This window comes from Anguilla anguilla, chromosome 14, assembly GCF_013347855.1.
Source record: "Anguilla anguilla isolate fAngAng1 chromosome 14, fAngAng1.pri, whole genome shotgun sequence".
NCBI classification, from domain to species: Eukaryota; Metazoa; Chordata; class Actinopteri; order Anguilliformes; family Anguillidae; genus Anguilla; species Anguilla anguilla.
The window spans coordinates 27,365,347-27,387,754 of NC_049214.1; the positions used below are offsets into that span (position 1 = coordinate 27,365,347).

The following is a 22,408-nucleotide window of genomic DNA, read 5'->3' on the forward strand; positions in this document are numbered from 1 at the left end:
TTGAAAATATAAGTTAGGTCTATTGAGGTGAAGTCTCCAATCGCCATCACTGGTGTCGTGAGGAGGAAGAAAATCACACCCCTCTGCGAAGCTGAACATTCACACCTACTGGGTTTGACTCGGGGCCATAGAGAAAAAACTATCAGCTCTGGTTTCGCTAAAGGCATCTAAAGAATTCAGTATTCTGGTGCTGGGGGAGGGGTGAGGGACGATTCAATGGATGAGCGTGAACGATCGTGCGTGAATAGCTGGTAGTTTTTTTGAAGCTATTATCATGAGTAGGCCTTTTAGGCCTACTGAGTAGTAAAAAGAGAAATGCCCAAAACAAAGATACAAGTGTCACACTTTTACTTGTTTTTTAAGTTTTACTTATTTATAGTCATAATAGGTTCGGACCTTGTTTCATATTCAAAAATTAGAGCCTTGCACGTTAGGAACTGTGTTAGAAGACTGCTCACGCTGTCTGCGTAGATGCAACAGCACATGCATAAACTATCGGGATGCGTTGCGTGGGAATATAGGCGTCTCTGTGCTTTACCATGTCCACGCAATCATTGATAGGGTTTATGGAGTTTATGAAACTAATTGCCCACATAATTACTATTCCACTTTCAGCAATACATTTACAGTTACCAATCGGGAGAAACAGGTCGCTACCACTAATGTTACTAATGATCGGCACATGTAATGAACAATTTTCTTACACTATCATAGGATTGACAGCCCAAGCAAGAATCACGTCAAATAACCAGGAATAAATGTATCATTATTTATATTCTTTTAAAATATTTAAAATATTGCGATCGTTTCGTTATCATCTCTCATCGATCGACACTGATGCCAAAAAACTGCCAGAAACCATCGCCCATTACAACGCAACAAAAATGGGAGTGGATGTTTTGGACCAGATGGCACGGCTGTATTCGGTCAAGGGGGGCAGTCGTCGTTGGCCAGTTGCCGTTTTTTACAACATTTTGGATCTGGCTGCAATCAACGCCCATGTTTTGTACACGCAATGCATGAACAAAACAATTAGTCGGAGAAGATTTATTCTTGAGTTGGCCAAGGAGTTGCGTGCAAATCACATGACCGCAAAGGCAGCTCCGCGGCGTACCGTCCTAGCGCCCCTCTGCAGTCCAGAAACCCCCAACACACCACAGCGAGAGCGGTCACTAAAAAGAAAACGCTGCCAGGTATCCAGATGTGGAGGGAACAAAACTTGTGATATCTGTGACAAGTGTAAACGACTTGTCTGCGGCAAATGTACAAAAATGCAACCCAAGCTCTGTCTTGAATGCTGACGGCGTTACCGCATTACCAGCAGCTCTATTGCTAATGTTTTATATAGATTTTTTATTTATTGATTTGCGGGGTGATTCTAAATAATTCAACTTGCTAGCTATATATTTAGCTAACGTTATATTTTCAAAATCGTTTCAACTTCCTAACAATGTGCTGTATGCTTTTTGATCTAATAAAGCAAATTACTGAAGACAGGTGTCTCGTCTTTTTACTTTGTTGCTATCTCAATTTGACTTTGTGTGTGCGCTGAAGCGATAATCAGTTTTGAAATTCCACTTGGTTGCTAAGGTCTTATGTACAGTGCGGTATTATTCAGTGTTACGAATGGGTGTTTTTTGTAATTACGATGAACAAGAGACTTCTTTGGATTTCGAATCCCCAGTCGAATAGTCACAGCTAGCTAGGCTATGACCTGCTTGCCTGTATAGCCTACATGTTTTCTGGTCACCGGAAAAAACTCGTTTGAACAACAGAATTCTTGCATGTATATATTTGCTATGGTCTTATGTACAGTGCGGTATTATTCAGTGTTACGAATGGGTGTTTTTTGTAATTAGTCTACGATGAATAAGAGACTTTGGATTTCGAATCCCCAGTCGAATAGTCACAGCCAGCTATGACCTGCTTGCCAGTGTAGCCTAGCCTACATGTTTTCTGGTCACCGGAAAAAAACTCGTTTGAACGACAATATTTTTTACATGTATTTTTATAAAACAGAAAACCCGACCCTAAAATTCGCACGGGTGATAATGCGTTTCCCTCCAACGACAGCGATCAGTGATCACATGCGGAGGGAAGCGGCTAATTTTAGCAAATTGGCGATTTATATGTTGTTAGCCAATTTGATTATTAGCATTTATGATATTATGCATGAAGAATAAACTGTCAAATTTGTTTTTTGAAAAACAGGTTTGACCTCCCTACAATCTGTTTATTGTTAGCTTTTCATACAGACATACTGTTTATTCTAAATACATTTATATTGCAACAATGTGTTGACTAGAATGCCGAGCCGTAACTAAAACATAACTTACTCTGATACTCTGACAGTCTAAAATCTCGCAAATATTTCATTAGGACAATGGGCTGGCAACCTTTGTCAGCTCCTGTCTAATAAGCGCCATCTAGCGAACAATGCGAATATTTCCAGTTTGAAGGCTAATGTGTCTTTTGACCCTTGGCCGCGCGAAAAGTTATTTGAATGCCAGGAAATGGTCCGGCGCTCCTAGTGTTAACCAGATTTTTACCCTTTGAAAGATGGAACAATAAGTGCCTAAATGTGTCCTCACAGGTTTTCATGCAGTTTGTATGATTCAAATGATGGCTTCCTTTTCTAAGAACCAACAGAACTAGTATTAATTAATGTGATTTAAGCTATGTAAGAAGTCATCAAAATGTACTTCACGTGGAATGTTTGATAGTTTTAAATTCATGAAAAGCTAAAACATTTGTGAAGTGTTGTCCTCCAAGGCAATCGATTCCTCTCTCAGCCACAGGACTGCAGGCTGAGAACAAGCATTTGGCTACGTGCATTTTGGAGGATTTGTGCACTTGGCTGATGAAGGATGCTCTTAGACCTGGTTTGCTGTTGGTACTGGGCATCTTATACAGGGAGAACAGGAAAATTGAGAAGTTACAAGCTAGTGGTTAAGAGTTCTGATTAACCATGCAAACCAGCATGCACTGTTACAGTATATATAGCCTACAGCTGTAAGAAGGTTGATGTGAAATAGCGATAGAAGTCGCAGAAGTAGAATGTTGCAGTTTTTAAGAAAAATGAAATGTGCTGTGATGTGTTGTGTGGGCTTGTTGTTTAGTGGGCATTTGATAGATACTCTGGCTTTTTAAATAAAATATTATTATTTAGCCTATAAATGACAGTTTCAGAATTTGCCATTTCAGTTTCATCATTATTGAAAGAGAAGGTACCCTACCAAGGAACATTCAACGGCAGACAAAATAAGTATGGCGACCGGCAGCTTTGCAAAAGGCTAAATCTACTTAAAAGGGTAAATTCCCCTCTGTCGCTGTATTTATTTGATCCCAGACGCCGAGCTCTTTCAGCTGGGGCACATCTGGAAGGTGTTATTCTGCCGCGCCGCTCGATGATGAGGTCACCGCGCAGAAGTAACAATGTTGCTTTTGTGTACTGTGGCGACCAATGACGTGAGGGTCGTTAAATTTGAGGGAAAAAGAGTCGGAGGAGGAGGAGGTCCTTCTCATCCCGAGGCTGGTGGACAGCTACTGTGGTGATGGCCGAACAGGAAATTTGATATTTTGTTTGGGTTTGGGTTTGTGTGCAGATTTCTAGGTTTTGTGTGTGTGTGTGTGTGTGTGTATGCTTGTGCAAATGGGGGATGGTTTAAAGGAGGTTATTTTTATACAGGTCTGTGTTTTATTCTCTCTCTCTCCACCCCTTTCTCCGGTGACTGGCTTCTTTCTTCATTGAATAGCCCTTTCAGGACACAGGGACAGCATTATTTTCAGGAGACTGTACAATTGAAAATCCTGTATAATTGCCACAGGGAACACATTTTAATTTCCATGCAGAATTAGAAGAACATAATTTACTATTCTATGCTAAAGTCTCATCTACTGTGTCTGGGAGTGCCTGCCAACATATAATCTCAAGTTAGCTGAGGAAAGAAACATTGGCTCCTAAAGCCTCAAATGTCTGGAGCTGTGGTCTGCAGTGCTGTGTGTTCCTGTGGCTTTAGCCTATTTCCAGTTGTTACGTGAACAACCAGGCATTTCCTCTGCGCTCTCAGATCAAGCAGCAGTACAATTTACGATTTTCAAGGCAAGGCAGCGCTAAATTGATATCTGAATCCTTCGTAGATTTTCCACATCAACGTGCCGGAGCTTCTGGCTGTTCCAGAGCATGGATTCGGCCCCACAGTCTAGAAGCAGATCCCTACGCTTGCCAGGTCTACTTCGGCTGGTAGCCCCGCGGGTCAACGTGTGATTAGCGGTAGCGGCACACGGGTTCTGATAGCTGGTGTTAGCTTTTCTCTCGTGACTCCCACTGGTCAGTTGTTTTAATTTGTTCTTGATTTTAAAGTGGCTGGGAATAGCATTTCTCTAGTGACCCCCACTGGTCGGTTGGGATCTCACGTGGTCTGATTGTAACTGATGTTAGCATCGCAAGGGTTCTAATGGCCGAGAATAGCTCTTCTCTAGTGACCCCCATTGGTTCATCGAGGGTCTGCACTAAAGGGCTGCAGTGTGAAAAGAAGCAGCTGGTGACATCACACACTTCAGAGGAGAGTACATTGTCTACACTTGTCTACACTCTCCTGCACCAGAGAGAAAGAGGGGGGGCATAACATTTTTTTAATTGAAATCCAGTTCATTGCATGATTCATTGCATTGAAAATCAGTTGTAAGCATTATTGATATGTTCATTCTATACTTCCAATGCTGAAATCTGCGAACATCAATTGGCATATAGAATATTTCGTACTGTCTAGATGGGAATTAACGATGAGACATTGACTTAGTATGTTTTGTTGATTTGCATGTGCTGCCACTTAAATAGGATAGTGCTCTTGGTTATTACCTCAGACCACTTATTAAAATCTGTTGATCCTGTCCAACGATGGCGATGTCCCATGGCAATCCTTAGCACTTGCAAGTTATTAGGTTTTTCTCCTGAGGTTTTCATGTTTGAGCAAAATGGACTGTTCTGCTGAATTATTTATATCATCCTACTCTTAGTGCAAGTGTGGTACGTAAGTGGCCCGAATCCCAGGCCAGTCAACATCTGTTCATCATCAGGAAGGAGGTCAATGGCATATACTGTAGACTCATAATCCAGGTACTGCACATTTACATGAGAATGCCATATAAGAAAAACCTAGATTTTTGTAGGAGATATTTATTATTTGTTGTATCGAAATGCAATTATTTTCCTACCGTTTAATCAAAAAATAATTTAAGAATGTAGCCTAGTTGAACTACCAGGGAACAGCTGCAAAATGTAATTAAACGACTAGTTTAACTACATGTAGTTAAACTACTCCCCAGCACTGGTATCAGATTACAAAATAACATGCCCCTCAGCGCTGCCTAAATGTTCCGTTTTCAGCTCATTCGGTGTCCTTGTTTTGTATACACGTTCACAGTCAAAGCCAAACTTGAAATCAGCTCATTTATAAACACAGTTTCTGTTTTAGTGTGTGGCCGGAGAAACCATATTTTGTGTGTTTTGTATTTAGGATAAATTAACACAAGCCCTATCAGTCAATGTTTCCGAGCTGATTATAGTCTCAGAATATGATGAAACGGTACAGGTTTTTGCTAATCTTTGCTCAAATCTACTGTATCTTGAGGTATCAATATACCTACATTTTCTCTCATCTCTTTTAATGGTTGTATTTGGATTCATTGTTGGGTTTATGTTGTGCACAATGGATTGAACAACTCAGTAAAGCACCATTTCCTGGGAGTTTTCCATTTCAGAGTTCCCTCAGGAACTTCCTCTCGACCTCCATGTTACCCATTTTAGCATGGGAGGAAACTTGCGGAAACTTTTTTTGAAAAAACTATAATCATGGATTGTGTATTTGCAGAGAGGCTGTTCAAAGAACATGATCATGTCTGCAAATATCTTTTTGGTACAGTTTTTTCCTATTACCCGCCCAAGCCAGCGAGCTTGCTTTGAAGTGGAGATGGGTTAATTTGTTCATCCACTGTAAAGTGGTGACACCATTTTTTTCAGGATCAAGACAATGCACCGGACGCATATGACACAGGCACCCTTTGTTTTTAATGTTAATGGGCCAGAGATGCTGTCTCAACATTTAGTTTCCGCATATAGTTTGACAGTGCTATTACTGAGGGTTCTATTGGCAGATTGCGTTGAGTCAATTTATGAGCTAGATTTTTCTGGAAAATTATGAAGCCAGAACAGAATTCTTCAGATATTTAATCTGTCACTTTTTTATTTTCAGAAATGATGAGTTAAGTCAAAAATATGAGAGTGGAGTGACTGAATCTCTCACCATCAGATGTGAAATGAATCTTTCTGATCACAAAATACAGCAGATATGGTCTTGGAAGCCAGTTGTTTTCATCAACCCCAATTTTCTATAGCTTTTTCATGTTCCGGTTTCTTTATGTAAATGCATCTCTTCGCATCTCCCTTCGTTTTGGTATTAATCATGTTTTTGCCAGCTGCTTGTCTTCAGTAAGAAAAGGGAAATAGTTCCACTCATTGCTTAGTCACCCCTCTCCATGTTTTGGAGTTTTTTTACAAGTCTACTATAAACCTCTAAGCCTCTCATAAATTTGCAAAAATGAAACAATGTGTGTTGCTCCTTTAAGTGTTTACGTAAGGGGGGAAAACTGCCAGTCGAGTGCCTTCTTATGGTGATGAGAACCATTTGGAGTCTGTTAGATCACACCTTATCAAATCAAATGCAGACATGATCATTAGGACTTGGTTATGTTATCTCGTTACTGAGCTCCTGCTAGACATTACGGCAGTAGCGATGCAGGCCTCCTACTGAAAGTAATGCTGGCCTTACTCTTGGCAATATCTGAAGCGATTTCACAGTCTTAGAAGTCGTAGTAAAATCTTGCCAGTCTTGTCTTAGCCGGTGCGCGCCCCATTACAACTCCAGATTAGTGTGAGATTGTATTGAGACGGCTCCTACTGTCTTTTTCTTCTCTTGAACCTCTGGACAAAATCGAACAACATTAGCCTTGTGAGTTATAATAAAAATTTTGAAAACGAGACATTCCGGTTGAAAACTGGCCATCTGGCAATGCTGTGGTTCTTGTAGATTTCAAACACAACACTTGTTAATTTTGGGTTGGGGTGAATAATGTATAGCACTTAAGTGTCAATTTAAAACTCTTTAATTCCAAGTTTTGAATATCATGTATGGTAAACTAGATGGTAAAAAAACAGATTTTTTTCAAACAAAAGTCTCTTTTTGAAGAAAGTTGAAGAGATCAATTCTTAAATCCATGCAAACCTCCTACTTGGAGGACTCCATATTTAAATTTGATGCCACAATATATGGAGATGCATTGTTCTGTACTTTGTTCATCAAACATTGGCAGCATTTGAATAAACGCTGAATTTTAATCAATTATTTTCCTTAATTATTAAATCACTTACTCCTAAATACCGTCAAATGTTTAAACTAACTACAAGGCAGGAAATTAAAACAGGCTTGAGAATTAAGGGTAAACAAAGCATGCTGTTTTCACTCACACTCCCCTCACTAAATATAGCAGAGGCACACAATCCTCGCATTGTATGTCTGCTGTTGGACATAATGTTATGCTATAGTCTTATCCAATGCATTTTTATGCATTCCCGAGAGCTTTTTTAGCGCAGAGAACTCCAGACCGCCTCGCTGCTCACGCAGACTTATATCACCATATAAGGAGTTTTTGAATCCAGGCACTTGAGAGGAGAAAATAGAGGTGACGAGGTTTGTACCCTCCTCTTCCTCCTGTGCCCTCTCTCCCTTCACCCCCATGACCAATTAATGAGAAATTAAAAGTGGAGTTGCCTGGCTCAGTGAGCTCAGTTGGTGGCCCTCGGTGGGGAATGTACCATATCTGTCAGTGGGGGGAGGTCACAGTTTGACATGTTGGAAACCCCGACTTTGACCTTCATTACGAAGGACCTTCACTCCTGATGTTGCAGATTCATTGCAGTGTGGGATGTGTAGGCTTTAGCATGGAAATGGCGTGAATACATCTTAAGCTATTAGCTAGTGCAAAGTTACAATGGGCAGCACACCATAGGGTGATATTAGTGATATTTCACAGCTTAATTTATTTGTTTGGTTTAAAACGAAAATGACACTGCATGAAAACGAAAAACAAGTATTTGCTGGTACAGTTGCGTAAATAGCATAGTTTAATTTCATCCAGAATAAAACATTTAAATATTCAGTTCCACAAGACTCAGCACTTGTGATTGATAGCTCAGTGTGTTTTATTTTTGTTTGTTTAAGGCATAACAGCGCACAATATTCCTTATTACTGCATAACACCATATAAGCTTTGCCATTCATAATTTAAAGGTAATTTTACAGAGGGATTGAGATCCCACAAACTAGAGCAGTCCATAGAAAACTGATGATAAATAGATTGATAGTACAGGATTGGCAATCAAATATTAAACAAAGACAGCACTTATTCACAGTTCACCTGCATTGTCCAATGGGAGAAGCCCGTCCCTGATTTTTTTCTCTCTCAGCGGCAGACGCACGGCAGGGTCTCATTAAAGGTGCGTCTCACGGCGGCGTCGTCCTCCCCTCCCGCGCCGCGTTCACGACCCTGGCAGCCGCGGCTCCCGCTAGCTCGTCGCTAACTCCCGCGCCTCGTCTGTCTCCGGGGCCGCCAGCCGCCAGCGGGAAAAAAAACAGTGGCCGCGCCGGCTATCCTCCGACTCGGCTTCTGCTTTCTCACTGCACATACATGGCCAGTGACTGAGACTGAGGGAGGGAGGGAGGGAGGGAGGGAGGGAGAGAGGGTGGGAGGGAAGGAAGAAGGAGGGAGGGTGAGGGGGGGAGAGTGAGAGAGAGAGAGAGAGGGGGAGAGAGAGAGAGGGAATGTGGGCAGCAGTCGTCTTACAGGCAGAGAGCAGGCGGACGGCCAGCAAGCAAGGAAAAGGCTGCCCTCAGCACGCGGTGCTTCACACACCGACCGGATTACCGCGCAAGGACCTAGCGTCGCAGCGCGCGGCTCCCTCCCTCCCTCTCTCCCTCTCTCTCTCAACGTCGGCCCGTCCGCACGCACGCACCGGGGGACTGCCACCCAACGCGCCACACGCTCCCGCTCACCTCTCTGCCCTTGTCTTTCCAGGATGGCTGAGGCCGAACTTCACAAAGAGAGGCTCCAAGCTCTCGCAGTAAGTCTCCCTTTTTTCCTCTCCCTTCTTTGCCCACTTCCCTTTCTTTTGAAGTCTTTTTTATTGCGTGTGTGTGTGTGTGTGTGTGTGATGCTGCTGTTTAATTTGACTGGGATTGACCTTCATTAAGTAGACTGTGTTGTCCTCTCTGAGGCTTAATTCCAGTGAAGATGCATTATCTCAAGATTAAAGATCAAAGATCCCCAGAGGCTCTATGTCTTTGTACCTCAGGTTAGGTGACTGGGTTAGGAGTACATATTAGCAGATATGGGTTAAAATCAGGTCTGGATGTCTAAGAGCAGAACTTTGAGTGTTTCTTTGTGGAGATGTGGAGAGCAGCAGTTGTGAGTGAGGCTGAACGGTGCCAGCGGGAGCAACAGCCGCGCACAAGCGCGGCGCAACAGATGGGAAACTATTTTGGCCGCGTCGGTGCATGGCTGCGATTCCGAGGTATATTTGACTCAGATGAAGGTCCGCGGGGCCAGCGTCCGTGGACATGGAAGGGAGGGAGACGTAAATGTGCGTAAATGTCCACCAGTCTTGATTCCACGCCGCCCTGCAGAACTGCTAAAAGTACACTCCGCTGCCATTTTTTGTAGTTAAGGTTAAGGCTTCCGGACGCGGTAATGAGTTTAAAATGACGACCGTAATGTCAGAGGTTAAGTGTAGGCGTGGAACGCTGCTCTTAATGGTCTTACGGCCAGGCATAAATAATTGAAGTGTAAGGGGTGTCTGCTTGGAGGCCAGAACAGATGAAAGTCATTAGTTTCTACAAATGAACTGAATGTAGCTATGCTCCTGTGCCACATGGTGTTAAGGGTTTACTGTGCTGAACAGTATGCGTTGGTGCTGACAGATATACGACAGGTAGGCTCAACAGTCAACACTCACACAACTATTTTTGCTGTTAAGGGGAGAGGGAGTACTACCTACCCTTTAACATTTTTCTCTACTTATTAATTTAAGAGAGGAGAAATTGCAATGAATCAGCCAGCAAATGAATGCACGATGTATCATTAACATGAGGTCTACATAAAACATGTCTGCAAGCCCATACATTCCATTTAAAAGCTGGAAAGTGGCGTATATTCAGAAAATAGCACAGCTTAATAATGGGCAATTAATTGTTTTTTTACGACATTTAGCGGTATGAATGCACGGTTGGTTTGAGTCTGGCTTCTGCGTTTTGCTTTCATTGTCTTCCTTGGACACCAGACAAGGAAAGTCAGCGGTTTCAAAGTTGTTTTTGAAGCGCTTCATTTTCAACTTGTCCGGGTGACTCACTAAAAGTGATTCTCGACTGTTTAAGTATATGCTGTACTTTTCTCAACATCGGCAGCGAAAAGTGCGGCATATATTATACTGAAGGGGATATGCATGAAATATGTTACAAGCACTGTGAATGCAGCTGTACCACCTCAGCATATGTGAGAAGGGAAAAGTTTCCAACAGGCTGGAATGGATTAATTTTTCCTTTGTTACAGAGAACGGGTTCACTAAATGTTTTGAGCACACCTACTGTTTCCCATGGCATCTAAGATGGAGTTGATAGCTTGGCTAGCTGCTAAATGTTCCTTACGACGGTTTATGATTGCTTTGTGGAACTGTTGGCAGTGCCCATAGCTCTGCGGTTCAATTCAACCGCCGCTTGTGAACGCCTCAAAATTAAATTCAGACGTTACATTTTCTTGTCACAAACAGTTACGCTAAATTAACTTGCCACACTGTGTTTGTGAACGAAAAAGAAATGTATTTTTAAGTCAAAGTTTGGGATAAACTGACTGAATCTAGTCCAGTGGGACACAGTTTGGCTGGCAGGTCCTTTAGCCTGGAGTTCAGAACTCCAGCTGCAAGAAGCAATGTGCTGAGGCAGCATCAGCAAACCCATCTGGTTTAATAACCGCTATTATTAATTACAGGCAGTTTCCCATAGAGTGATGCTGCTTGGTATTGACACATTTATCTTTTTCATTCAACAATATTGCTGAATTTCTGTCAAGAGTAGGCCTACATATAGTACGTTCATGGGCACTCATAACAGAAAATTATTTTTCTTTTGCTGAGCTGAGCCTTTCCCCAAGTTACAATAAACATGTTTTCCTATCGTTTGCAATATTTCTTAATAATTCTCTTTACACTTCATATTTTACTGGCATCCTCAAAGTCATAATCCATGTCACCCCACTTATAAAATATAAAATGCGTGCATGAACAATAGTAAAGCATGGTAGGAGAGTTATTTTCAGTGAGCAAGTATAATGATGAAAAATCACAAAATGTACCAGCCTCAACTTTTTCTGTTGTCTTTAGTAGTTTTTATAAAAATAAACTATGCCCACGTGTAGCGCAGTTAGGAGGGATTTTGCATGTTTCCTCAATTCCATTAATTCACTGGTGCCATCCATTTAGTTTAATGTCATAATTTGCTGGAGAGCAGGAGTGGTCTATCTGCATAATCAATCACTGCTCAGTCACTCCCGGTTACCTTGTTAAACTGGAGCGGTCGTAAAGACACATAGCGGACCTGACCTACAGGCAAAAAAAAAAAGCCCCAGGCAGGGAGAGTGGGTCAGTCCTAGACAAGGACATGCAGGACATGCTTAGAGCAGGCTATGAAACAGAGCCATAATGCCTGCGCAGCACGCAGCCATGTCCCTGTCCTTCTTCTAGCCTTCATGAGGAGTTCTTCATAAATTATTTAAAAATTCATCTCTTGTGCGACACAGAATAGGGGATTTCTGTCATGGAGCTGCTGAATGAGAGACAACGAGTGTTGCAGGCCCCCTTGATCGTGTGGCAGATATGTCAGCCATGTTTGAAAGCCCCATTGACCAATGAGCTGGGGTCACCTGTGTAGCATGTCATTTTGGTCATAAAAAGCTCTGGTGATGTCATGCTGTTGACTGCGAGAGGGTCGTTCAGACGATCATCAGCGCCATGTTTTTTTACCAGATTTTCGTCCCACCTCCAGCTTAGCCACACACGACTTCTGGGAAGAAGATTGTGTTGTGTGTGTCGTCCGCCATCCAGCATCTGTTTTTATCCCAACCATGTACTTAAACTCCACTGCGCAGAGCTCCCAGGCTTTTGCAGAGTAGCGAGAGCTGTGGCTTCCTTGAAGTCGGCCCAGCCAGTCCACGAGCGGTCAGGCTTTTTAAAAAACGGTCTCGGGGTTGTGCTTTTACGACGGCCGTCGCTGCCGTCAGTTCCAGCTTAAGGGATAAACAAATTGATTGTTCCATTCCATTACAGGCGTTTAGCAGACGCTTCTAATCCAGAGCGATTTACGCAATTTTTTTACGTAGCATTTACATTGCGTCCACTCATACACTGCCAAATGGATGGGCCACTGGATTAATAGCACCTGTCAGCTCAATTGCTCTTGTGTTGATATGACAATATGATCATTTTAGTCGGTCTCGTCGGTCTAGGTACGTGGACTCATTTGAACTTTGAAAGCCATACAATGGGAGCATTTATGTTGCCTTAAAATCATGGTAAGAAGTTACGAGAAGCATCGCTCTCTACTGCAGTCACTACTGATGGAGCACTTTGTTTCAAAGTGAGGTTCATGTTCATTTTGGCACTTCACCGATCCTTAAGCAGAGAGCCTGCGTACCATCACATTAAACTGCTGTAGGTATTAGCTGCGGGGTTTTAATGACCGAGGTAACGGATCAAAGGACATTCAATGGTCATAATGTGAACGTAGCTGCGTCACAGTTTGAACAAGTGGGTATTATACCCATTTAATGACACATCAGTCTTCACCTAGTAGCAAAATCATAGCGGAATATTCATTTGTGGGTAATATAATCTATCATCAGATGAAATTACACCGTACGCTTCCTCTAACCCAAACCCTAAACACTGCATGGGCCTTGTGTATGGAAAGTGTACAATAAACTGTCCGCATGTGATTAGATGGTACAGTATAAAGTTTGCAGTGGCACACTACGTGTGTATTTGCTTTGTATTTATTGCCAGTTTAATATTACAGTGTTACCTAAAGCTGAAATTTCATTTGTTTCATTACTTTCCAACTATCTGTGCAGCCTTGACATCTTGCACGTACTTAGCCGTTAACCTCTGAGTGTCTGTTACCAACTGACCGTGTGATGTCAGCAAACTGCAAAGTTGCAAACTGGCTTTTCACGTCATCCAATAAAAAGGAGCCACATTTCAAATCAAGTTAAATGTGTGCCAAACGACTCGCTAGGGTGTTGATGTGGGGAAGTTCTGTCTCTCTCTCTCTCTCTCTCTCTCTCAAGTGTTTACGCAGATGAGTTCAATTTCTCAGCCTCCATCTTCCCGTTCACCCACCCATTCGCCCGTCTCAGTCCAGGGCAGAGTCGTTTACTGGGTGGCTAAGTTTAGCAGCAGCTGTCTTGGCGGTCTGTGCTGGGGCGTGTGCTGGGGCGTGGCCTTATGAGGGGTGTGGCCGGGGGGAAGGCATAGGGTGGGTAGGAGAGTCCGGTGTCTGTCACCTCTTGAGACAGTCTGACAGTTGTGTAGGCAGTGGCTGTCTGGTCATTCCTTCTGTATTTCTCATGAAATATGTTCTTTTTTTTTTTACTTACTGTAATCAGTCTAGGTCTGTCTTGTACTTAACTTTAACTCACAGTTAAATGCAAGTGGTAGTTTTCTCTTCAAATATATGTTCAGTATTTGCCTTACAGAATTTGAAAGATTGTTGGCAAATTGCCAACTAACACTTGAATTTATTTGAAAGTCAATTTTACGGACAAACGTTAATTTAATGCAGGCCTTACACCCACTTGCAGATGTTTAACACAAGAACATACTGGAAAGGGTGTCTGGCTTGCAGTCTCACTAGGTACTGATGAGAAAGATAGCTTGTATCATTTACAAAAGGCATAACCTCAGTTTGAACTTAAACTTAATTTATGAGGAACGATTTTAAAAATTTGTGTTTATACGGCTGTGTGAAAGTTGCACTGCAATTGCTCAGCAGTGACTGCATTTTTTACGTCATAAAACTGTAAAAGTTTATAAATTACTTGCTAGAAATCCACCTTTTTGCATAAGATGCCCTTAATAAACCAAGACTGCGATGATATAATTATGACTGTGGTGATACAGTTATGAAGCACCATATTTCCATTCCGCATATTCATCCCCAAATATCTCTCGTTGGTGATGTTAATCTCAGAGTAATTTCAGAGGCTAAGCCAAAACATTAGTGGAATGCGAATGATCTCAGTTCAAAAGAAAAAAAGGTTGGAAGTTATGGACAACTGTAATATTGTTTCACTTGGAATAATAAGCTTGCTAGACAGACGTTCGTTAATCTGTAAAACAAATGAGTCTCTCCATAAGAGGCCGGAGGAAAATAATATCCTCCGCTACCTCCTGCCAACATTCTGCTAGGCTAAGGAACGCAGCATATGAGGTGGTTTCACTATTTTTTATTGCAGATTAAATGAATCGGGCTGAGCAGAGCATTCCCGTTTTCTTTTGTCCGTGTCGGGGCAGCGGTCCAGTGCAGTGACTTTCAGTGTGTGTTTGTCCTTGGGTTCTGTGAGCGTAGTCTCAGTAGGCCTCAGATGTACATCTGTCCGCTTTGTGATCTGACCTGACTTCCTGTTTGTACTGGATAGCAGATCTTGGAATGTTTTCATTTCTATTTGGATCCTTTATCCCGCTGGCTAAACACTGTGCTGTACGGAGTTAACAGTTATGTTTACAGTAATTGTAATATCCAGTAGTTTTCAAAACAGCATAGGGCCAAAGGAGGGTGTTCATAGAGAATATAGCAAAGAATTATTGTATTGTATGTGTGGGTAAAATGCAATGCGCCATTTTGAAAATTAAGGTAGGGAAAATAATGCTAGAACGATCACTTTGAGTAGCATCTTTTTAGTAGCTTTTTGTGTATGCTTAAAAACCCAACTGATTTTTGATCACTAAAGCCTCTATTACAGTATACATTGTTATAATGAACACTCTTTGCTTCTAGGATGTCTGCAGAAGCTATATAGAAACACCAAGGAGTTACTTACAGCTTATGTTCATGTCTCAGCCTATGATGGGATCACCATATATTTCAATGGGATTTATGGGATAACTGGCTGACCGTAAGAAATTCAGGTCCCAAATATAGCTTGGGACACATTAAACTTTTTGGGGCTTTGTATGAGTATCTTTGGTATTATCCCTAAAAATGTTATGCTGTCCTAATGAACGATAGTTAATAGTCTGTAGTGAGCAAGATAGTCAGTAACCACCCAGATCTTTTTGAATGAATACTGATACACTATTAAGTACTTGAGCTGTGAGCTTAAAATTGTCTAAGGCAAGTAGAAGGACCAAAGGACCCACTTAGTATTCTTGATTTCATTCCAGCTGAGCTCTTTGGTTTGTTTTGGCTGTTAACTAAATATTGAAGTGTATTTGACATGGCTGTAGTTGCTAATGGCTACTGCTTTCATAACAAATACCAATTGATCTGTTATGTATCGCTTCCCTTATGTTGGATTCTATCTCAGTTGTATTAAATTTGAAAACCTTATCTATTTATGCTGAATTGAACAGCCTGATAGCTCTCGTTAGCCAGAATGCATTTCATTCATCTATGAATAAGCACACTAAAAATTAAGCTCTTTCAGTAATTCTTAATACATTTCATTATCTGGTTTTCAATGCTATACTATATTCTACTATATTACTTTATGCTGATACTATACTGAATTTATTCAAATGCAGAAATATATTATTAAATGTGTGTTTTGTGTCATTTGTATATGTATGAACTATATATGCAAATAAAAATGGTTTTAAGCCATTCTACAAAGCGTTTAGTTCATCTTTATTTTTGAAGCAGATAGTCTTGAGCAAAACAGAGACAAATGGATGAAATTCATTATACTACAGATGTTTGTAATACAATGATTATTAACATGTACATATAATGTGACCTAGACCATGTCAGCAAGTATTTCAATATGTAGCCTTAGGACAGGCATATAACAATCAAGGACCACATCAAGAGCCCGTACAAGTACACAATCCTGATTTCCATAAAGAACCTTTCCTGGGTTTCGTGTTCTTGTGGAAACATCCCGGGATAGCCGCTTAGCCTAAGCCCTCCCTGTACTATTCTCTTTTTTTTGGCCCCCACTTCTCTTTACATAGAGTAAGACTACGTGACATACCAGTTAGCCCTCAGCTGATTTTTTTAGGGGTGTAATTTAAACGTGTCTTTTCAGAGAGGGCACGGGTGGAATGCGTGAGCGAGTTTGAGCCTACAGTATTTTTAAACGCTGCCCGTGTGCTCTGACCTGCTCTGAAAAGGTTCAGTGCCGGAGTGTAGAGTAAACAGTTGCGTACGAGCCTGACTAGAATGCCACAGCTCTCATGAATGCTGTGCCTTTGTCTTTGTTTTCTGTTTGCCGCTAAGAGGGATTGGGGGGGGGGGGGGCATAAGAAAATGTTTGCCACATGTGCGTAATAGTTCTCAGACTTTGATTTTCACTAAGTGCTCGTCAGTGGATATAACTAATGTGGTAAACATTCTTGATGGCTTTCGTGGGGTAAAGAATACAGAAATTTACCTTATACCTTCCAGAAACATATTAAAAAAGTCATGTTTGCTACTTTGACATATGTCCTTTGCATGCAATAGGAGTATCTTCTCTGATGATGCCTGGCCTGTACTGCAGTCATCTTCAGCTCCTGATTGTTTCAAGAAGTGCTTGCCGTACATTTTCTCTTCAGCATATCAAATGCATGTTCAATGGGATTCAGACTGGGCAAGTGACTTAGCCAGTCAAGAAATATCCAGTTTCGCCTTGAAAATCAGTTTGGAATCATTGTCTTGCTGAAGGATGAAGCGCTGTCCAATGAGTTTGGTGGTATTTAATTGAACTTGAGCTGACCCAATGCTTCCCGCAACTTCGGAAGTCATTCTGCTGGTGCTATCAGCTGTTGCATCATCAATGAAGACAAGTGAGCCAGTACCTGTAGCAGCCATTCATGCCAAAACCATTACACCCCCATCACCATGTTTCACTGATGAGGTGCAGTTCCTTTTTTTCACTGATGAGGCACACTTTCCTCTTGCAGTCATTCTGATACACGTGAATCTTGGTCGCATTTGTCCACAAGACCTTCTTCCAAAAGTCTGCAGGCTTTTTAAGGTACTTCTTAAAACACTGTACCCTGGCCATCCTGGTTTTGCAAATTGTGGTTTGAATTTTGCAGTTTAGCCCCTGGAGTTCTGTTTGTGAAATCTTCATTAGTAGTCATTGATACATCCACATCTGCTCCTGAAGCTCTTCTTTATTGTGAAAGAGTTGTTCATATTGTTGTTTCACGCAGAGAACCCAATTGCAGTGTTTCACTTGAAAATGGACCCATTTATATGAGCCCAGTAAACAGTCTGACACCTCATACAGTGCACTTTTTGCTTTCATGTATCTGGAGACAAGCTTAATGTTCTTCTATTAGTGCTTTCAGTGTCGTGTATATATATTGGATGAAACTCATATTATCATGAGCGCTGTGGTAACAGAACACAAGGAGCGCCTGTACATCTGACAGTACTTTTTAGCCCAGGTGCAACAAAGGAAGCAGATACAATTGACAAATAAACTTTAGCACACTGGGATTTATTGCAAGTCTCTTTCTGGAAAATAATTTAGGAAGCCCTGACACCCAAGAGACTAGAATCCCTGTTAAAGCCCATGTAGCTTGCATGAACTACTTTCCTAGAATTACTTGAATTTATACATTTTTAAATATATTTTATTACTAAGGTCATACTGTTTATTTCTTCCCTCAGTAGGACTGATTTGCGTATTTGTTTGATAACAGTTGATTGAATTATCATGAATAAGTTTAAATACATACAGCACTGCTAATAAGTAGCAGGGTATGGAGCTGGTCGTGTAACCTGAAGATCATTGGATCGATTCCCAGGTGGGATACTGCCCTTGTACCCTTGAGCAGGGTACTTAACCTGCATTGCTTCAGTATATATCCAGCTGTGTAAATGAATGCAATGTAAATGCTATGTAAAAAGCTGTGTAAGTCGCTCTGGATAAGAGCATCTGCTAAATGCCTGTAATGAAATAATGCTACTACAGAGTGGTAATTATTACTGTATCCCACGTGTTTTAGATCACATTACTGCAGTGGCTGAGTAGACCATAAAGTCAAAAGGAATGTCTGGCATCAGTGTAGAGCTCTTAGTCTCAAGTTACTACTTAACATGATTATTTTGGGTGCTCGGCCCATTTTTTCACCTGAAACTTTAAGGTGAGAGTTCTGAAATAAAGCGATTGTGTAGGCTCCTGAAAGCATACAGAAAAGAAGTTTATGTATTTAGCAATTTTTTTGTGGCAGTGAAAATACCTTCAAAAATGTGATTTATTTTAATTTTATTGAAGGTCTCTTGTAGTGTGTACTTCATGAAAGTAGAATATATGGTTTTTGAGATTAAGACCCTACAGGGGACATGAAATAAATTGCTGGATCTTAGGGGGATATGGTAAATGTATATATACATGCATACTCTTAGGCATATTGAATGGTGATACATGCATTTGCCTTCTTCATTCTTTGACTGAATTATCATGTTTGTTTCACCATACGGAAGGTATTTGAACCTCACGTTTGTACACCATCTCCATATAAAGCAACGGAAGCAGGCCACATCATTGACTTATAGAGTAGTGCAGATATATTTTGTGAGTGGGAAAGTGTAGAGAGCTGTCAACATAGCCCGTATGGAAGAAGAATTATGAGAATGCTATTGATTTTGTTCAGCCATTATTAGTGAAAATACAGGCGATTGATTTTACTTTTTTTTGGCTCAGTCAAAGGATAAGAATGTCCTTTCGAGCAAAATTGATCCACCATACTGAAATAGTTTTTTAATAAAACCTTGTTGTAGTGTGTAGTTGATATTTCTCTATTTATCAAATTTTATGTAGGTCCCTATGATTTCATATTTGTAAATCATTTATTATATACCCTACGGCTATGGTTCTTTGAGTGCCTACCCTAACTGGAACGTGTTAATGTGAAATCAAATATGAGCGTGGCCTCGATGTGAGCACGAATACCTCGGCGTTTTATGGACGTTCCTAATCGAGAAATATGGAAGAATGGTGCTTATGGCGTGGGACCCTCTACGAATGCAGTAAGTCAGTGTGCTGTGGCCCAAACGAGCCCCAGAGCAGATGGTAAGACTGAAGTCGCCATGGGCCACGTTATATGACTGTGTTGAGCGTGAAGTCGGTGCACAGCTGCATGTGCGCAGATGGCGGTCTGTTGACGGAGAAACGTGCGAAAAGCGGTTTGCTTTTGCTTTGGAGGGTGCGCTGGCTTTGTTTCCCTCTCCCTTTTTCTCGATTTGTCGCACTATGCGGTTAATTAGTTTTATCTCACCCAGCCGTTGCCCGGCATCTGGGTTCATGAGCGCGCTGCTTCGTTTTAAGATTCTCAGTTCTCTGAAGTTCATTCTCCAGCCCCCCTGGCTTAATCTGGATACTTGTAATTGAGTTACTAGAATAACGAAATGCGATTTGCAATTATCTAAAAATATTCCATAACTTCCGTAATCACGGGGCGGCTGTTTAAATGCATTGTCACCCTGTAATTATGTACACAACGAGCTCGATAGTGTTTGGGACAAAGACATGTTTTTTTTTCTTGATTTGGCTCTGCACTCGACAATTTTAGATTTGCAATCAAACAATTCCCATGTGGTTGAGTGTGTGCACATTTTCAGCTTTTATTTAAGGGTATTTCTATAAACTTCGTTTTCACCATGTAGAAATTATAACATGTTTTTACATAGACCCCCTTAAAATGTTTGGGACATATTTATGTTATGTAAATGAAAGTAGTCATGTAAGAAAGTAGAAAGTAGTTAGTGCTTTGTCACATATTCTTTGCATGCAATAACTGCATGACGTTTATGACCCATTGACATCACCAGGTGCTGAATGTCTTCTCTGGTGATGCTCTACCAGGCCTATACTGCAGCCATCTGAAGTTTCTGCTTGGGGGCTAGTTGTGTTCTCTTCAGCATATGAAGTGCATGTTCAGTTGGGTTCAGTTTGGGTCAGTGACTTGGCCAGTCAAGACTTTTTTTTTTTAGCCTTGAAAACTATCTACACCTGCCTCATGAAGAGTGTTTCTGATCTCTTGGACGGGTTCTTCATTATGGTGAGAATTCTTCGGTCATCAACTGTAGAGGTCTTCCTTGGCCTACCAGGCCCTTTGTAATTATTGAGCTCACCAGTGCTCTCTTTATTCTTAGTGATGTTCCAAACAGTTGATTTTGGTTAGCCTAATTTTTGGCCTAAGTCTGACTGTTTCCTTCAAATTCCATTTTGATTTAGAAGAAGATGAAGGGCTATTGGTTGCAGTAGTCACTGGGACAGGGTGATGTCAGTCTGTTGACGCACTGAGGGAAAGATAGTTGTGGAACTGTCGCTAACACGCAGCTGCAGCCACATGGAAGGAAGCTCTGGAAGAATTTAGTGCCGCCCTACAGTGTTGTTGCCCGACTTATTTAGCATGCTCAGTACCGCTGATCTTCTCCCAGCCAATGCATTCCAACATGGTGACCTATGACCTTTACAGAGCTCCTCTTCAGTATCCTATGGTAAGAAGTGTGAAGATGAGGCCACTCTTGATCCAGCCAGTACTTTTAATAGGGATATTGAGCTACTGTTGCTTCATTTGTTATTTTTGCAATATTAAGAGTTCACTGGTCACAACAAAAGTATTGCATTTGATATTAAAAACTTGTTTTAATATTTCTTGTATTTTTAATTTAGTAAAAACCTGTATTCAAAATTTGTTTCATAAAGCTTTCGCTCTACCTTTAAAGTCTAGCTATTCTAACTTGGCGTGCAGGTTTCAGCAATCCAAATGTTTCCTACCGACATACTGATTCCTTCAAAATGGAGGATTGTCCTACTTTCTGTGTAATGTTCTGTTCACACGCACTAATGAGTTCTTACCAGCGACTTCAGAGGTTGGCAAGTGCAGCAAACTGAGGGTGTGAAGGAGAAGTGTAACACTTGCTAGGACACAAAGTTAAGAACAAATATTAATTGAATGCAGGCCTTACGCCCACCTCTTCAGCACTTACAGTAATATTGTGTCCCGTGCTTACTGTAGGAAATGCTGTTACCGTAAGTTTGGACTTACAGTGGTGTTCAACACAAGACCTTATTGGAATGGTGTTTGGCTAACAGTATCATTAGTAAAAGATAAAATCTCAATTTAAACCTTACACTTCGTGCTTGTGAAATGGTTCTCGAACTGGGTCTTTTTAGTCAGAGTCTGTGTGTTCATTGGTGGAGAATGTGCGTTGCATGCTTAACATTTGCATTGGGTCCCCGTCCAGTGTTTATTTTAATCCGTGAGCCGGCATGTGCCAGCATACTTGGCAAGAAATGGATACACAGGCAGTAGTTCCTTCAAATACACTGGTCACGGAGTAATGTGTCTCTTTCCATAAAGCATTTTCTCATGGTTTAGTCATCCGTGGTGAATCCTCCGTCATAGTCGCTGCAGCTCCTCAGTCAGTATATAAACAAGCTGGTCGGCTCCTGAGAACAATGTTTTACTTCATTCTTTTCTCAGCTCGATTTAAATACATTATATTAGTATGGTCAGATATCACCGTCTGCAACAATTCAGAATTGCTAATGCTAGGGAAAGGGGAGCGTAGTCTTACATAAGCAGTTTTATAGCGCTGTCCACACTTGTCTGGACATAGTTTGGATTTAACTACGGCATAACTGGTTATTACAGGCACAAGGTCACATTTACACCATAGAGTGTTTTTGTGACAGTTTCTCTGTATGAAGTGCTATACAAATAAATAAAATTGAATTTGGAATTTCATTGGCTAATATTGTGTTTTACCATACGTGAAAAGATATACAATTCTCATGCTTACATTACTGCCAAAATAAGTACTTTAAAGACATTAACAATTAAAATCAAATAATAATTTTATTTGGACAGTTACAATAATTGTTAGCATTGTTTGATTGAGTTTTCTGAGAAAACACACATTTTTTATTCTTCTTCAGTAGCATATTATCTATTATTGCGGGGTAGTACAGTAAATATGGCCGCAGTGTAATATAATGGGTACGGAACTTCGCTTGTAATCCAAAGGTTGCAGGTTAGATTCCCAGGTAGGACACTGCCATTGTACCATTGAGCACAGTACTTATT

General features: G+C 41.1%; 1 protein-coding gene across 3 annotated transcripts in view; it reads left to right on the forward strand.

The window, feature by feature from the left end:
• LOC118212175 (A-kinase anchor protein 2) overlaps positions 1–22,408 on the forward strand; it is a 120,910-nt gene that overhangs the window by 15,476 nt on the left and 83,026 nt on the right. For 2 of the 3 annotated variants that reach the window (XM_035389822.1, XM_035389823.1), the window contains exon 3: positions 9,133–9,178. The exons of the other annotated variant lie outside the window; for it this stretch is intronic. In XM_035389822.1, the coding sequence (XP_035245713.1) occupies positions 9,133–9,178 (46 nt within the window). The remainder of the gene's footprint in view (positions 1–9,132; positions 9,179–22,408) is intronic. 3 annotated transcript variants of the gene reach the window in all.